Source organism: Stylophora pistillata, chromosome 9 (assembly GCF_964205215.1).
Source record: "Stylophora pistillata chromosome 9, jaStyPist1.2, whole genome shotgun sequence".
Lineage (NCBI taxonomy): Eukaryota > Metazoa > Cnidaria > Anthozoa > Scleractinia > Pocilloporidae > Stylophora > Stylophora pistillata.
In genome coordinates, this window is record NC_142527.1 from 11,617,043 (window position 1) to 11,634,361 (window position 17,319).

Genomic DNA, 17,319 nt, shown 5'->3' on the forward strand with positions numbered 1-17,319 from the left:
GGTGTTATTGGTAGTGCTGAATTGCAGATTCAGAGAAGAATTTCGCGAACGCTCTATCACCTACTTGGTTCACATCACGTAACTTCTTTCAATTAGGCCAAGCCATGCTATTAGGTTGTTTTCTTTTCAAAATATATAATGCAATGCCTCATTTGAGAAAAGGCAAATTTGTTTTTCAGCTAAGAAAAAAGATCTACCTACGCTGTTTGGGTGACCGCTATGATTTTAAACAACTTCGTAGCAGGGAGATGAGAGAGTATGTGATCTCTGAAGAACATTTATTACCGAGCATTTCTGGCGGTTCAAACTTCAAAAGCACAAGCAGTGACATATGAAATGCAAATTTATAAATAAAGAGAAATTTCTCTTGAAGAACGCCAAGGTTTGTGTACCCTTTCCTTCTAAATCGACAGCCGTACAAGACCAACTCACCAGCAGTTTGTTTACCAAAACATGAATGTGTTTGTACATCGAGCCAACTGCAAAAAGGCAGGCCTAATCCAAAATCTTTTTTATCTTTATTATGCAGTCCTACCGCCAATGATTTATATTCCGCTGACTTCTTTTGGAATGATTGATTAAATCATCGCTCACTGAGATTTATTGCTCTTTGTTGCATCATGGAAATAACTATTCCTTCCGGACTGATCGATTGACAAGGATGATCCGTCTATAATCTAAAGGCTCTGACTATATTATTCTAATTCTTTAAATCACTTCCCTTTCATAATAACAAGAATTTTTAGGAAAGCTTAAAAAGCAGGGAGTCATAGGAAGATGTCGAAGATATAATAACAAGACTCTGTAGGAAAACTTAAAAACCAATGCTGAAAGATACGTGCTCTAAAAATTGCCCTTAATCTAAGCCAGTTGAAGGCTCCAAATCTTTTTTTTTCGATTAAGTGATGGAATGCCAACTGATTAAAATGCCCAGGTAAACTTCGTTATCTATTTTTATTATTATTATTTCTGTTAATTTTTCTATGTAGTTTTGTATTTCAAACTTGAAATTTATCACGTTTTTCAGTTGAAAGAGTCAGACAGTCAGTGCTCGTCCACATTAATTCAGAAATGCTTAATAATTCATCTCTGCATTATAAAATTACTTTTGTGTTCAAAGAAATCCTTCAATGGATCGTTGTGAGCAATCACTTTAGTTTTGCGTCGCAGAATTCAAGTCCAAAAGCATAGCTTCTCGGGCCCAGCATTCTCCCCTGAAATGTCGAGAAAGAAGCACTGTATTTGAAATGACGGCTTCAAATATTTCTACGTGTTCCTGTCTTGACTGTGAATATATGAAAATCTCATATTTGATTTTCAGACCTCACAGTCACTGATTCATCACTTCACAGGTTTATTACGAACCAACATAATGCCCAGCTCCCAGTTGCCTAGTTAGCTCGCGGTTTGTAGAGCACTGCACCACTTTTGCGAGATTCAAATCCCGTAAAGACCAGATTTTTCTTTTTTTTTTCAGGCCTTATTTTCACTACCGCTTAAGTAGTGAAAAGATCGCTTATATATTCGCTTTTATATTTATGTCCTTATCTTCTCCGATAAAATCTATTAACCCGAGGTCCCGTCTCCCTTCTCTCAGTGAGTATCGCCGATATGAAGAACAGTGGACCTTGAAGTAAATGTATGTTTACTGTTACACAGAGGAAAGCAAAAACTATGGGTGGGGCGCTTCTGAAAGAAGCGAGTGGACAAATAATTAGGTAGAGTACACTTCATTTGAGGGCAGTTTTTACCAGAAAAGCGAAAAATCGGCCGAGAGGATGAAAAATATTCATGATGCAACAAAGTGCAATAAACTTCAGTGACAGATGAACTAATAAATAATTCCTACCAAATTAAATTAAACAAGCGAAAAATCGTGTGTGGCATTGCCTTGTGGACAAAACTTACAATAACAAAATAGCACCGGTTGTCAAAGAAGATTTAAATCACGTCAGCTCTATTATGTATTTTGATCACAGAGTTGATAGCAGCTTTGCTGTCGGCTAATTTCTTCTCAATGTGCTGAGTTATGTCTCATCTCTTTCGCCAAATGCATGCAAAGGCTCCTTTTGAGAAAGAAAAAAAATCATGATTCAAGAACACAAGATCCAAACCTAGGAATGAAGAAAACCCTAAATTTTAAGCAGTTTTAGAGACAGTGAGAAAGCGTTGAACATGAATAATGAATCACTAACCCCAATCAGGAGTCGGTTTGGCTCTATGGCGCCATACTGAACTCAGGCTGAGAAGTATAAAAAGTCTAATACACGGGACGCTAACCCGATTCAAACATGAATTCCTCATTGGGAACATTGGAACTTTGCAAATATCTTTCTCGCTGAAACAACAACAGTCAGAAGACACTTTATCAACAGTTTGTTTTCCAAACAAATGGCTAGCTTTTTATCAGTTCATCCCAGTCAGCTGAAAGCGGGCATTACAAAGTTAATTGAGAAATGGCTTTTGTATGCGCAACCGGGATTTAATTTATGGCGCCATTGGCTCCTTATTTAAGTGCATCTTGCTGTGTGGCTAGGGTGAACGAGACATCTCTTCCTCAACAACGCTTTCGAAGGTACATTTAAGCAATGTACTCTTTGTCATGCAAAACAGACACGAGCGGCTTTTATGGTCGCTCTGTAATTATCGAATGGAATATATACTTAAGAAGTCAACTAGAAAGACTATCCTTGAAAAACGACAGATTAAAACGAAAATTCCATTAGGCGGCAAAACAAAAAAATAGACAGGCGTCTATATTTAGGGAATAAACTTGTTTCTAGAATAAAGAGCGATCCCTCACTGCGTAATAGATATGCCTTCAAGACAAAAGCAGGTGATTTGCAAGAAGCTCAACGTCATGTCACGTTCATATCAATGAGAAATAAATATATAAGTAGCAATGGGAAAGTCATCTGCTGGATGCGATACCAAAGCGTCGACACCCTCGATAGGCAGGAACATCTTAACAAAGACTTTTGTTGCTCAATAATCCAGAGAAATAAGGACCAAGATGTTTCCAAATACTACCTTGGAACAACTTGGCAGTGGAAATGTTTCGGCAAACATAACGGAGACTGCTGAGATCTCAGACGACCAAGAATGTTTTTTGAGGGAGGATACCCAGACTGAAGTAATCCTCAAAGCCACCGCTTACTTTCTCATCCTTCTCGTTTCTCTTTCTGGAAACATTTTGATCCTGATAATCACTTACAAAAACAAAAAGTTGAGAAAAACGGTCAACTACTTCGTTTTCAACATGGCCGTATCTGACCTGTGTATTCCTCTAACCATCACGCTCATCAGAATCGTCAACATCGTTTCGGGATCAGATTCTTGGAAAGTAGAGAGTCCAAGGCTACTGGGAAACATTCTCTGTAAACTGAGTCACTTTCTTCCCGATGTCTCTCTAATTGTCTCAATCGAAAGCCTACTCTTGATATCACTGGATACACTGATCTCTGCCCTGTCTCCACTAAACACCACATTTGAGTCAGCAAAAACACGTGTTATTGGAATTCTGTGTACGTGGATCATCGCCTTCGTGGTTTACTCTCCATATTTTTATACATTCAGACTGTTCTCAGATGAAGACAGAGGGATTCTTTGCATCTCCGACTGGGAACCAGCCTTCGATCGTCAAAAGACACACAAGATATACACTACAACAACTCACATCGCCTTTGTAATCACACCAATTTGTCTTCTGATCATTGTGTATGGGACCATAGCCTGGGTCTTGAAGAAGAGAAACGACCGAAATAGGAAACAACTTTCTTATCAACTACGTCATCTAGAGCAACAGAGAAGAAAAATCATCCGCATGACGGCGGCTTTGGTAATATGTTTCGTTACCTGTATGATCCCGACGGTTGTTTACATGTTCACGCGAATATTCCTCTGGGATTGGGATGATCCACCCATTTGCGCGTTTGAAACAGTGCTTAAGTTCATAGCTGGATTCATGGTGTTGTCTTGGAGCGCTTTGAATCCCTGCACTTGCTTGATATTTATGAAGATCTATCGTAAAAGCTTTGGAAAACTTCTACCGGTCCTCAATTGACCTGTCGGCGGGTAGAAAAAGAAGGAAATCCAAGATTTCAAAATGAAAGAACACAGCCAAAAAAAAAAAAAAACCATTACAGTAAAAAACGCGTCAGGGAATGTATAAACCAAATGGGGTCATGCGCTTTCTTTCGTCATGATAATAGGGGAAGTCATGTTAATTCGCGAAGTCTGGTTATCTTATAATTCATATAGATCATTTTGATTAGACACAAATAATTCATCTCTAAAGCAATATATATTAAACTGAAGTAAAAAATTCTCTTGAAATCAAGGCGGAGTGAAGAAAGTAACTTAATGCTAGCATTCGGGAGGTTTGTTTGGAACATAGATTAAGGCCATTTTGTCTGAAAAAAATTGATGAGACATTTGATCTGTCTTCCAAGACAACTGCTGAATGCAAACGATGAACAGCTCCTACCGAACAGCTCTCTTCAAATCCACTCAAGTAGCGTACAAATTACCTCGTATAGCAGAAAAATTTCAGCACTATTTATGAATTTTTAAATTCCAGGTTAGAAATAGGCGAGATATCATGGGTTATGTACTTTTGAAGTTTCACCGAGATGTCTAGCAATGTTATGTAAAAAATGATGTTCTTTTGATTTCATAGGGAATAGTTCGGAGTGTTTAGTAAGATCTAAGTGCAACGCACTTGGACGTATGAACTAAAAGGACATTCAAGTTAGGCTGATATCAAGATATATTCGTTCTCTCCGTCAAATGGTTTTCCTATTGCAAGATCATGAGATTTAATCGTGTACATCTCAGCTGCAGAGCTAGTTTAAAGTCACTTATCTCATGCGCATTTACGGGCATTTTTTGGTAGGGATGAACTAAGAATTTACTTGCATGCTTAAAAAAGCGTAAGCATACAGTTATAGATTTTAATGAAAAAAGTCACAAAATAAATAAACAAATTGAATAAAAACTACATTTATGCGCAATCCAAACCACATTTAAGCACTATATAGGATAACTAAACGTTTTCGCTTCTTTCCAACTGACCTTCCTAGCGTGCGCGTGCATTAATTAAAAATCATATTAATTTGACTTATTCATTGAGGTTCGCGGTAGAAAATGTTTTCCTTGTAGGACTTAATTCCCTTCCCTCCGTTTAATGTCATTTGATATAAGCAGCCACGAGTTTATGTGACACTTTGTCGCCTATATATTCTTTAATTCCCACCCCTAACTTATGTCACATGTCTAAATTGCGTGCGGGTCCATAACACGCCTCCACAACTGTGTAACCGATATTAATCTTCAAAGAAGCGTACGTTTCGCATGGCGTTCGCCAAAGGCATGTTAATTCAGTAGCATCTAATATAGCTTTTCAAAAATATCAGAGCTCTCAGGCACTAATAATTAAACAGTCTTCCTTCTTATATCATGCAAACCATCTAAGGCTACGAATACCCATCTGTTCTCTTTTTCTTCCATTTGATTAGGGGGTCTCAATGGAGTTAATTCACCATTAGCCGGATAACGACCGAAAAACGTAGCCGTTAGCCGTAAAAATAGGCAAATTTTCACCGTTGGTCGTAAAAAAGGTTACCCTAAAAAAATATTCGTGGAGTGTACGTGGATCATCGCCTTCGCAGTTCAGTCTCTATATATTTATACATTCAGGCTGTTTTCAGATGAAGACGGAGAGACTTTTTGCATCTTCGACTGGAAACCTGCCTTCGATCGTCAAAAGACATACAAGATATACACTACAACAACTCACATCGCCTTTGTCATCACACCAATTTGTCTTCTGATCATTGTGTATGGGACCATAGCCTGGATCTTGAAGAGGATAAACAACCGAAACAGGACACAGCTTTCTTATAAACCACGTCGTCTAGAGCAACAGATAAGAAAAATCATCCGCATGACGGCGGCTTTGGTGATTTATTTCGTTGCATAGGTTAAGGCCCATTTTGCATGATCCCGACGGTTGTTAACGTGTTCACGCGAATATTCTTCTAGGATTGGGATGCTCCACCTATTTGCGCGTTTGAAACTGTGCTTAAGTTCATATCTGGATTCATGGTGTTGTCTTGGAGCGCTTTGAATCTTTGCACCTGCTTGATATTTATGAGGATCTATCGTAAAAGCCTTAGAAAACTTTTAAAAGTCCTCAACTGACCTATTAGCGGGTGGAGAAAGACATAAATCCAAAATTTCAAAATGAAAGAACACAGAAACGATTAAAAGTAAAAAAACGTTTCAGGGAATGTACGAACCAAAAGGGGTAATACGCTTTCTTTTGCCGTGATAAAGGGGAAGTCATGTTAATTCGCGTGGTCTGCTTATCTTGTTTTTCATATACAATGACTTTAGTAAAACACAAAGAACTCATCTCTAAAGCAATGGAAATAAAATTGGAATGGCTAAAATTGCCTAATGTTCAGATGAAAATTTTAAATGAATTTCTTTCCAACATCTATCATCCGGAGAATTTGTTTGGGACATAGGTTAAGGCCCATTTTGTTTGACAGAAGGTCATGTAAGACATTTGATCTGCCAATTGTGTTTTTAGATCACTTGTTTTATTCGAGCTCTCCTCTTAATTGTTTCGCACTGGTCTATTTAGTGCTTGGTTTCATACATGAAGTCTGTGTGTCAACTAAGACCGGGGCTGCATGGTAAATTTCCGCAAGTTTTATTCCCTAGCAACCTAAAACAAATGCGCCCACTATGACCCTATGCGACCGACTTTTTGCTACTAAATTTCCATACCTTACCGGATTTGTTAAATCAACAAACTTATAGCTGTGGGACACCCAGCAAGACATTTTTATTATTATTATTATTATGTGCTTTTTTAGGTAATATTTTTCAACCGACATTCAAACTCAAACATTGAGAATAAAAAATAAATCAATGAATACATAGAGCAAAGCAGTTGAGCATGATTAGCTTGATTTGTACGTGTTCTTATCTGAAAAACTATCCTGCCTTACGGAGAGAAGTCTTGACTTGATGAATATTAAAGAATTATGCATAACACCTTTAAACTGAGAAAAACAAGGCCTCCTTAACAAATTATATTGTTATGGTCTTAAATTAGTTTTTCTACTTGTTCCCTTTTCATCTGCTTTGGTGACATTTCCGAATTGAAAGTCGATATTGTGATGACGTGGACGACAATTCCAGCATTAGCTTTCTGCCAATTCCAAAATTATCGCAAACAAGTGAGCCAATCATCATTAAATTACAAATAGAACGGCTTTCTATTGGCGTTTCTATTTCGGGGGAGTTTATTTTTAACGTTAATGTTGATTACCGTTTCAGGTTCATCCACATTTATTTGTATTCCCTTATTGAAATTAACTTGAGAAAGCGTTCAACATGAATAATGAATCACTAACCCCAATCAGGAGTTGGTTTGGCTCTATGGCGCCATACTGAACTCAGGCTGAGAAGTATAAAAAGTCTAATACACGGGACGCTAAACCGATTCAAACATGAATTCCTCATTGGGAACATTGGAACTTTGCAAATATCTTTCTTGTCGAAACAACAACAGTCAGAAGACACTTTATCAACAGTTTTTTTTCCAAACAAATGGGTAGCCTTTTATTAGTTCATCCCAGTCAGCTGAAAGCGGGCATTACAAAGTTAATTGAGAAATGACTTTTGTATGCGCAACCGGGATTTAATTCATGGCGCCATTGGCTCCTAATTTAAGTGCATCTTGCTGTGTGGCAAGGGTGAACGAGACATCTCTTCCTCAACAACGATTTCGAAGGTACATTTAAGCAATGTACTCTTTGTCACGCAAAACAGACATGAGCGGCTTTTATGGTCGCTCTGTAATTATCGAATGGAACATATACTTAAGAAGTCAGCTAGAAAAACTATCCTTGAAAAACGACAGATTAAAACGAAAATTCCATTAGGCGGCATAACAAAAAAATAGACAGGCGTCTTTATTTAGGGAATAAACTTGTTTCTAGAATAAAGAGCGATCCCTCACTGCGAAAAATCATCCGCACGACGGCGGCTTCGGTGATTTGTTTCGTTGCATAGGTTAAGGCCCATTTTGTATGATCCCGACGGTTGTTTACGTGTTCACGCGAATATTCCCCTGGGATTGGGATGCTCCACCTATTTGCGAGGTTGAAACTGTGCTTAAGTTCATAGCTGGATTCATGGTGTTGTCTTGGAGCGCTTTGAATCTTTGCACCTGCTTGATATTTACGAGGATATATCGTAAAAACCTTAGAAAACTTTTAAAAGTCCTCAACTGACCTATTAGCGGGTGGAGAAAGACGCAAATCCAAGATTTCAAAATGAAAGAACACAGAAACGATTAAAAGTAAAAAACGTTTCAGGCAATGTACGAACCAAAAGGGGTAACACGCTTTCTTTTGCCGTGATAAAGGGGAAGTCATGTTAATTCGCGTAGTCTGCTTATCTTGTTATTCATATACAATGACTTTAGTAAAACACAAAGAACTCATCTCTAACGCAATGGAAATGAAATTGGAATGGTTAAAATTGCCTAATGTTCAGATGAAAATTTTAAATGAATTTCTTTCCAACATCTATCATCCGGGGAATTTGTTTGGGACATACATTATTATTATTATGTGCATTTTTAGGTAATTTTTTTCAACCGACATTCAAACTCAAACATTGAGAATAAAAAATAAATCAATGAATACATAGAGCAAAGCAGTTGAGCATGATTAGCTTGATTTGTACGTGTTCTTATCTGAAAAACTATCCTGCCTTAGGGAGAGAAGTCTTGACTTGATGAATATTAAAGAATTATGCATAACACCTTTAAACTGAGAAAAACAAGGCCTCCTTGACAAATTGTATTGTTATGGTCTTAAATTAGTTTTTCTACTTGTTCCCTTTTCATCTGCTTTTGTGACATTTCCGAATTGAAAGTCGATATTGTGATGACGTGGACGACAATTCCAGCATTAGCTTTCTGCCAATTCCAAAATTATCGCAAACAAGTGAGCCAATCATCATTAAATTACAAATAGAACGGCTTTCTATTGGCGTTTCTATTTCGGGGGAGTTTATTTTTAACGTTAATGTTGATTACCGTTTCAGGTTCATCCACATTTATTTGTATTCCCTTATTGAAATTAACTTGAGAAAGCGTTCAACATGAATAATGAATCACTAACCCCAATCAGGAGTTGGTTTGGCTCTATGGCGCCATACTGAACTCAGGCTGAGAAGTATAAAAAGTCTAATACACGGGACGCTAAACCGATTCAAACATGAATTCCTCATTGGGAACATTGGAACTTTGCAAATATCTTTCTTGTCGAAACAACAACAGTCAGAAGACACTTTATCAACAGTTTTTTTTCCAAACAAATGGGTAGCCTTTTATTAGTTCATCCCAGTCAGCTGAAAGCGGGCATTACAAAGTTAATTGAGAAATGACTTTTGTATGCGCAACCGGGATTTAATTCATGGCGCCATTGGCTCCTAATTTAAGTGCATCTTGCTGTGTGGCAAGGGTGAACGAGACATCTCTTCCTCAACAACGATTTCGAAGGTACATTTAAGCAATGTACTCTTTGTCACGCAAAACAGACATGAGCGGCTTTTATGGTCGCTCTGTAATTATCGAATGGAACATATACTTAAGAAGTCAGCTAGAAAAACTATCCTTGAAAAACGACAGATTAAAACGAAAATTCCATTAGGCGGCATAACAAAAAAATAGACAGGCGTCTTTATTTAGGGAATAAACTTGTTTCTAGAATAAAGAGCGATCCCTCACTGCGAAAAATCATCCGCACGACGGCGGCTTCGGTGATTTGTTTCGTTGCATAGGTTAAGGCCCATTTTGTATGATCCCGACGGTTGTTTACGTGTTCACGCGAATATTCCCCTGGGATTGGGATGCTCCACCTATTTGCGAGGTTGAAACTGTGCTTAAGTTCATAGCTGGATTCATGGTGTTGTCTTGGAGCGCTTTGAATCTTTGCACCTGCTTGATATTTACGAGGATATATCGTAAAAACCTTAGAAAACTTTTAAAAGTCCTCAACTGACCTATTAGCGGGTGGAGAAAGACGCAAATCCAAGATTTCAAAATGAAAGAACACAGAAACGATTAAAAGTAAAAAACGTTTCAGGCAATGTACGAACCAAAAGGGGTAACACGCTTTCTTTTGCCGTGATAAAGGGGAAGTCATGTTAATTCGCGTAGTCTGCTTATCTTGTTATTCATATACAATGACTTTAGTAAAACACAAAGAACTCATCTCTAACGCAATGGAAATGAAATTGGAATGGTTAAAATTGCCTAATGTTCAGATGAAAATTTTAAATGAATTTCTTTCCAACATCTATCATCCGGGGAATTTGTTTGGGACATACATTATTATTATTATGTGCATTTTTAGGTAATTTTTTTCAACCGACATTCAAACTCAAACATTGAGAATAAAAAATAAATCAATGAATACATAGAGCAAAGCAGTTGAGCATGATTAGCTTGATTTGTACGTGTTCTTATCTGAAAAACTATCCTGCCTTAGGGAGAGAAGTCTTGACTTGATGAATATTAAAGAATTATGCATAACACCTTTAAACTGAGAAAAACAAGGCCTCCTTGACAAATTGTATTGTTATGGTCTTAAATTAGTTTTTCTACTTGTTCCCTTTTCATCTGCTTTTGTGACATTTCCGAATTGAAAGTCGATATTGTGATGACGTGGACGACAATTCCAGCATTAGCTTTCTGCAAATTCCAAAATTATCGCAAACAAGTGAGCCAATCATCATTAAATTACAAATAGAACGGCTTTCTATTGGCGTTTCTATTTCGGGGGAGTTTATTTTTAACGTTAATGTTGATTACCGTTTCAGGTTCACCCACATTTATTTATATTCCTTTATTGTAATGAACTTCAAGAAAACACTTTTCAAATAAATAGGACCCATCCTTAAAACTTAGGACAGATAAAGCAGTGACTTCAACAATACTCATTGCTATTATTGAAACAAGCCACTCTGAAAATAAACTTTGGAAAGCTCTTTCGTGGATTGACGAGCATCAAAGAAAAAATGGCTCTCAACAGAACCGTCACATATTTCTTCGGAAACGGCTCACAGAGAGCAAACTATACAGCCTCGAGTAACTCCAACCAAACTTGTGAAAAGGCAGCCGACTCCGTTGCAGAAGTAACAGCAAAAGCTGTGGCTTATAGTTTCATTTTCATGGTTTCGTTATGCGGAAATATCTTACTTCTTGTGGTCATTTACAAGAACAAGCAGCTACGAAGATCAAACAACTACTTTGTTTTCAACATGGCTGTATCCGACCTGTTCAATCCTTTGACCGTCATGACCATGAAGATCGTTGAGATCATTTCAAGATCGAGTTCCTGGAAAGTTAACAGTCCGTGGCTGTTGGGAAATATTCTGTGCAAACTTGCCTACTTTCTCCCAGATGTTTCCTTTGTGGTTTCCGTCGGAAGCCTCCTTCTGATATCAATAGACAGGCTCTTCGCTGTCGTCTGTCCTCTGAAAGCCAAACTTATCACCTCAAAAGTACGATTGATCAGTATTCTTAGCACGTGGCTTGTCGCAATTGCCTTCCATGCACCTTATTTTTACAGTTTCAAACTGATCCCTGTCGAAAGTGAAACGTATTGTGAATTAAACTGGGGACCGGCATTCGACCACTTGAAAACACATAAGGCATTTGTTACGGCAACCTTTACTACTTTCATTCTTATTCCCATTTGTGTCCTGATCATGGTGTATGGCACTATCGCATGGAAAATAAGAAGGAAGAACAAGAAAGCGAAAGAGACAATGTCTTGTCGCCAAAACTATCGAGATCAACAGCTGGGGAAAGTTGTCCGAATGACGGTGGCTATTGTTATTTCCTTTTTTCTCTGTATGATGCCACTGTTTATCTTTTTATTTCTTAAATATTTTACGTGGAATTGGGAATTGCCACCCATTTGCGCATTTAAAACAGTTATCCCATTTATTTCTCTATTTATGTTGCATTCGTGGAGCGCAGTAAACCCGTGCATTTGTTTTATTTTTAGCAAGAACTATCGCAACGGCCTTAGGCAGTATTTTCATTGTGATGGCTTAAGTCGAAGGTTATCAAGTTTGCAAGAAAACATCCGAATGCAAACAATGATGAGCTCCTACCGAAACAGCTCTCTTGAGATCCACTCAAGTCGTATACACATTATCTCATACAGCAGAAAACTTTGAGCACTATATGTATTGAAATCCTGACTTAGAAAACCATGAACAAGTATTAGATATGCACTTCGAACTTTCGAATATAACAAGGATGTAGTCTTTAGAGTGTATGGGGAACACTGAAAAGGACGTTAAAGAACTAAGTGCCACACACTCAAACACCTGAAGTAACTACTTTTTCGGGCTGTTCCCTAACAGAAATGAAATTTTTTTTGACCTGGGGACCGACATTCGACCATATGAAAACACAGGAAATTTGTGAAGGCAACCTTTATCAATTTCATCCTCATTCCTATTTGTGTCTTGGCCATTATATGTGTGGCACTATCGCATGGAAAATACGAAGACAGAACAAGAAGACCAAAGAGAAACTGTCTTGTCGCGTAGGCGTATAATTATAGATTTCAATGTTAAAAGTCTCAAAATGAATAAATAAATAAAATAAAAACCCCATTTTTGCGCAATCCAAACCATATCTAGGTAACATTTAAGATAACTGAGATTTTGGCTTCTTTTTAGCTGACCTTCTTAGCGGGCTTTCATTAAAAATCATAAGTAAATTGACTTATTGATTGAGGTTCGCGGAAGAAAATGTTTTTCCCTTCCCTCCGTCTAATGTCATTTGATATGAACAACTGAGAGCTTCGATTAAGTCTGACAGGTTAAACGACAGTTTGTTACCGTTATATTTTTACCCACCCCCAAATTGTCTCACGTGTAAATTTCGTGCGGGTCCATAACACACCTCCACAACTGTGACTGTACAGGTGATCAGTTGTGTAACCGATGTTAGTTTTTAACAGGGGAAAGAAACGTTTGTAAGAAAATGCTTTTTCCTTTCCCTCCGTCTAATGTCCTTTGATATAAGCAGCTGAGAGCTCAGTTTGATCAAGTCTGACAGGTTAAACGACAGTTTGTCACCGTTATGTTCTTTCCCACCCCCAACTTGTCTCACATGGGGAAATTGCATGCGGGTACACAACACGCCTCCACAACTGTGATTGCACAGGTGATCAGTTGTGTCAACGATATTAGTCTTCAACATGGGAAAGAAGCGTAAGTGTCGCATAGCGTTCGCTAAAGGCATGCTTATTCCGCAACATCTAAATAAATGTAGATTTTCAAAAAATATCAACTACTGATTTCTGAACAGAATAAGAAAGATGGTAAGTTTTGAGCTCGGTAAAGAAATATAGAAATATGTTTTTTGTCTAGTCACGGGCGTGGGACAAGGAAAAAATTCTGAATTTCAAGAGTCTTTTCTTTTTCCCACTCTCGTGACCAGAAGAAAAAAGGTCTTTCTACAATTAATGAACAGTTTTCCTTCATATGACATGCAAACCACTTAAGGCTACGAATGTGAAAGGAGTGGGCGGATACCCATCTGTTCTCTTTTTGTTTCCTTTGATTAGAGGGTCTCAATGGGGTTAAGTAACCATTAGCCGAATAACCACCGGAAAACTTAGCCCTTAGCCGCAAAAATAGACAAATTTTTATCGTTAGTCGTAGAACAGGTTAACCTTAAAAAATATTCTTGGAGTGCAGTAAATCGCTGCAATTGCTATATTTTTAGCAAGAACCATCGCAACGGCTTTGGCCACAGGATGTGAAGTTTGCAAGACTACTACTGAATCGCAAACAATGACGACGTCAAATCGTAAGAGAATCATGAAATAAGTGCAGATAAGTGAAGCAAACATCATTAATTTACAAAATACAATGGCCAGTGCATGTCGTTTCTTTTGCAAGAGAGTTTATTATTAATGTTAATGTCGATTACTGGGTCAGGTACACCCACATTTATTTGTGTTCCCTCAAGACAAACACTTTTCAAATAAATAGGACCCATCCTTGGAAATTTGGTCAGCTTTGGAAAGCTCTTTCGTTACCCCCGTTATACTACAACCAAGCTTGTGAAAAGTCAGCCCACTCTGTTGCAGAAGTTACAGCAAAAGCTGTGGCTTATATTTTCATTCTTATGGTTTCGTTATGCGGAAATATCTTACTTCTTGTGGTTATTTAGTATCATTTGGTTAGGATTTTGGCTGGACAATAATAAGTCAAGCTTTCGCTCCTTATATGTCCTTATCTATTGTTTGAAGGAAAGGGTTTCTGTTATTCGCAAGACAAAGGTTAGTAATCACCGACGCGTAGCCAGCTCACCGAGCGCGAAATTCAAATTTCTTCGGAAGTTCTTAGTGTTACAAACACAGCCTTTGTGGGTGAGGGTGTAGTAATGATTGTTGCAGCCTAGACACATCTAAATAGGGTGGGGTGGGGAAGTTTGTGACAAGAAGAACGAGGTCTAATGATAAGTAAGCGAAAACTTACGCATAATAGCTTTAATAAAACGACTCTGAATGTTGATTAAAACTTTTCGAACACTCGTGAACCATTACAACTGCAGTTTCTTTCTGAATTCAAACTCTCCTAGGCTAAATACAACTTATGCAAGTCATTTGATCTTTTCGGGCCCATTGAGCCGGCTAAGACAAGCGAAAACGGCCATTGGAATGTTTCTGGCCACGATACTTGTCTTCCCAGTGGACCGCTGCACCCAACGAATTTTTTTGCCGCTTTTTTATAGTAAGGTTGTGAGTTTGTTTCAAACCAATCTCGTAGTACATTGAAATGCACCTGAATTTTACGTATTACGTGATGTTCATTCAAAAACGTTACTCTAGAGCTCAAGGTGGCAAAAAAATTCGTGGGTGTCGCAGTCTACTGGGAAGAGTAGCAACACTTTCGCAATCAAACTTGGAAGTTATTTGTATTTGAATAACAAACCGCTATCATGTTAAGAACTCTAACAGTGAAACAAAGTTCAAATCCTCCGCTTTTCCCTTTCGCTCATTTTATGACGTCCCTTTCGCTCCATTTTATAACGTGCGATATGATTATAAAATTTGGTGCCAACTTAAGAAACACGGAGGGTGGACAGTAAAAACTGATCCTGAAAATTACTTCTTTTTTAATTAACTGTGTGCCGGCAGTTTAGAGTATTCAACGCAATGAATATAAAAGAAAACACTTTGTCCGCTAGCCGAAGGGAATAAAGAAAGTGTGACTTCACACCTTTTTACGTTTGAGTGACCTCATCATCATCATCATCATCATCATGTTTATTTGTTCAAGCAGGTTGAATTTATTGGCAACTGTATAAGCTGATTTGGACCTGCTGTTTTCCCACCCAACCCACCCCAGGGGAGGACATCCAGCACACAGTAATCTCGTGCGTGGGAAATTAACGTCTCTTACCCCTTGCCCTTTAAGAGACGGGACCTCCGGCTTTACGTCCTATCTGAGTAGACGAAACAATGTGAGTGAAGTGTCTTGCTTAAGGACTCAACGTTAAGCCCCAGCCAGGACTTGAACCCGGGCCGTTTAACCCAGAGTCCAGCGCACTGACCACTGGACTACTCACGCCTCACTTTTCCTTTGTAAACTTAGCACTCTAACAGTGAAATAAGGCTCTATCCCTCCGCTTTTTAGGGTATTCTTCTAAAGTTCAACAATAGCATAAAAAGGCTCGCAAACCTAATCTGGAGTCAGACATCGCTTTCTACAGTTTGCGACTGGGCGTAAAGCTAACACTGTGAGTAAGATTTACGAAGTCTCCAAAGTATTCGACAAGCGCACATAACCTACACTTAACTCCCGAGAAGAATACATCGAATTCGCGGACCTATTATTCTAACGCCTCCCATACCACACTGCAGCCCCTCACAGTGACAGTAGCTCATTAGTATAGTGACACCTTTCTTCCTTTTTTCAGCCCTCGCGGAATATTTTATCTTATCCGTCCCTGACGATGCCGTTGAACGGCGAAAGCTCGGACTTCTACGATACGAAAGTTACAATATTTTACAGTAATTCAAGGCCGCATTAGTGTTCTTATTGTTCTCATTTTAAAGACGCCCTTAGCATTGCAAAGTGTAAGGCTAAAAGCTCATTGTTTGTGATTTAGTGGTTTTCTTAATTTGAGGGTAGAAGAATTTTTTGAACTTGATGAGCACATTGTTTTCCACGTTGTAGTCTGTCGCTTTGCGCGGTAAGCGAAGGATAAATATGTTCTTTCAAACTATCTGGGCCCTGCCCGTAAAGTGACATCACTCAAACGTAAGAAGGTGTGAAATCACACTTTCTTTGTTCCTGAGGCTTGACAACAACAGCATTGTTTCTTTTAAATTCCTGGCGTCAGTGGTTGATAAAAGAACGCACGCAGTTTTCTTTCCTTTCTTTCCAGGATCAGTTTTTTTTGCCTGCCCTCTGTTTATTTTAAAACGGCGTCGCGTGGGCAAAACAAAAAGAACTTTAAAACAACAAATTTAACGCGAATGGAAAACAGATCGTTCCCGGCCCAGCTTTCCTAGAACGCTTGCGCGCAATAACATGACTGGAGTAGATTACTTTTGCTGATAAAATACGTCGTAAACTTTATATTTCATGCATATTTTATTTATATACTGTGTACTGGAGTGGAGCATTACACGTTGGGACTCTATCGCATGCGATAAGCTTACTCCATGATTACAATTCGAATCGCGTACTGTGAATCAACGTACGTGAATCAACGTGTAATCAACATCCTTCCAACAGACGCGTCCTGTCGAGGTACCGACATTTACTAACTCGCCCCCTGCTAATCTGTCTGTGTTTTCCCTAGTAGGCTCCCGTAGGGAACCAAAATGTCATCATTGAAAATTTGCGAACTAGAGCCGAGTTAAACCGAGTCTAAGTTCGTGTCACCGAAGAGAAAAATCCCAAAGGACAGATAAGAAAAGCTTCATTGTCTTAAAAAATCCTAACCAAAACAATAGGCAAAGTTTGATACGCAAGAACAAGCAACACCGAAGATCGATTAACTACTTTGTTATCAACATGGCTGTATCCGACCTGTTCAATCCTTTGACTGTGATGACCATGAAGATCGTTGAGATCATTTCAAAATCGAGCTCCTGGAAAGTTGACAGTCGGTGGCTGCTGGGAAATATTCTACGCAAACTTGCCTACTTTTTCCCAGATGTTTCACTTGTGGTTTCCATCGGAAGC

General features: G+C 38.5%; 2 protein-coding genes and 1 pseudogene across 2 annotated transcripts; all 3 read left to right on the forward strand.

Annotated features, from left to right (window-relative positions):
• The first annotated feature begins 2,804 nt into the window (after positions 1 to 2,804).
• LOC111328142 (neuropeptide FF receptor 2-like) lies at positions 2,805 to 5,000 on the forward strand. The gene has a single exon (XM_088733695.1). It carries the CDS (start codon positions 3,014 to 3,016, stop codon positions 4,061 to 4,063), a length of 1,050 nt encoding a protein of 349 aa, XP_088589821.1. The 5' UTR covers positions 2,805 to 3,013; the 3' UTR covers positions 4,064 to 5,000.
• A 557-nt stretch (positions 5,001 to 5,557) lies between these two features.
• Positions 5,558 to 8,309, forward strand: LOC148723302 (uncharacterized; the record flags this gene model as incomplete). Its single annotated transcript, XM_088734072.1, has 2 exons — positions 5,558 to 5,976; positions 8,102 to 8,309. Coding segments are annotated over 2 exons (627 nt in total), but the record flags the coding sequence as incomplete, so codon positions are not given.
• A 2,644-nt stretch (positions 8,310 to 10,953) lies between these two features.
• Positions 10,954 to 12,733, forward strand: LOC148723303 (growth hormone secretagogue receptor type 1-like; annotated as a pseudogene).
• Positions 12,734 to 17,319: the final 4,586 nt, after the last annotated feature.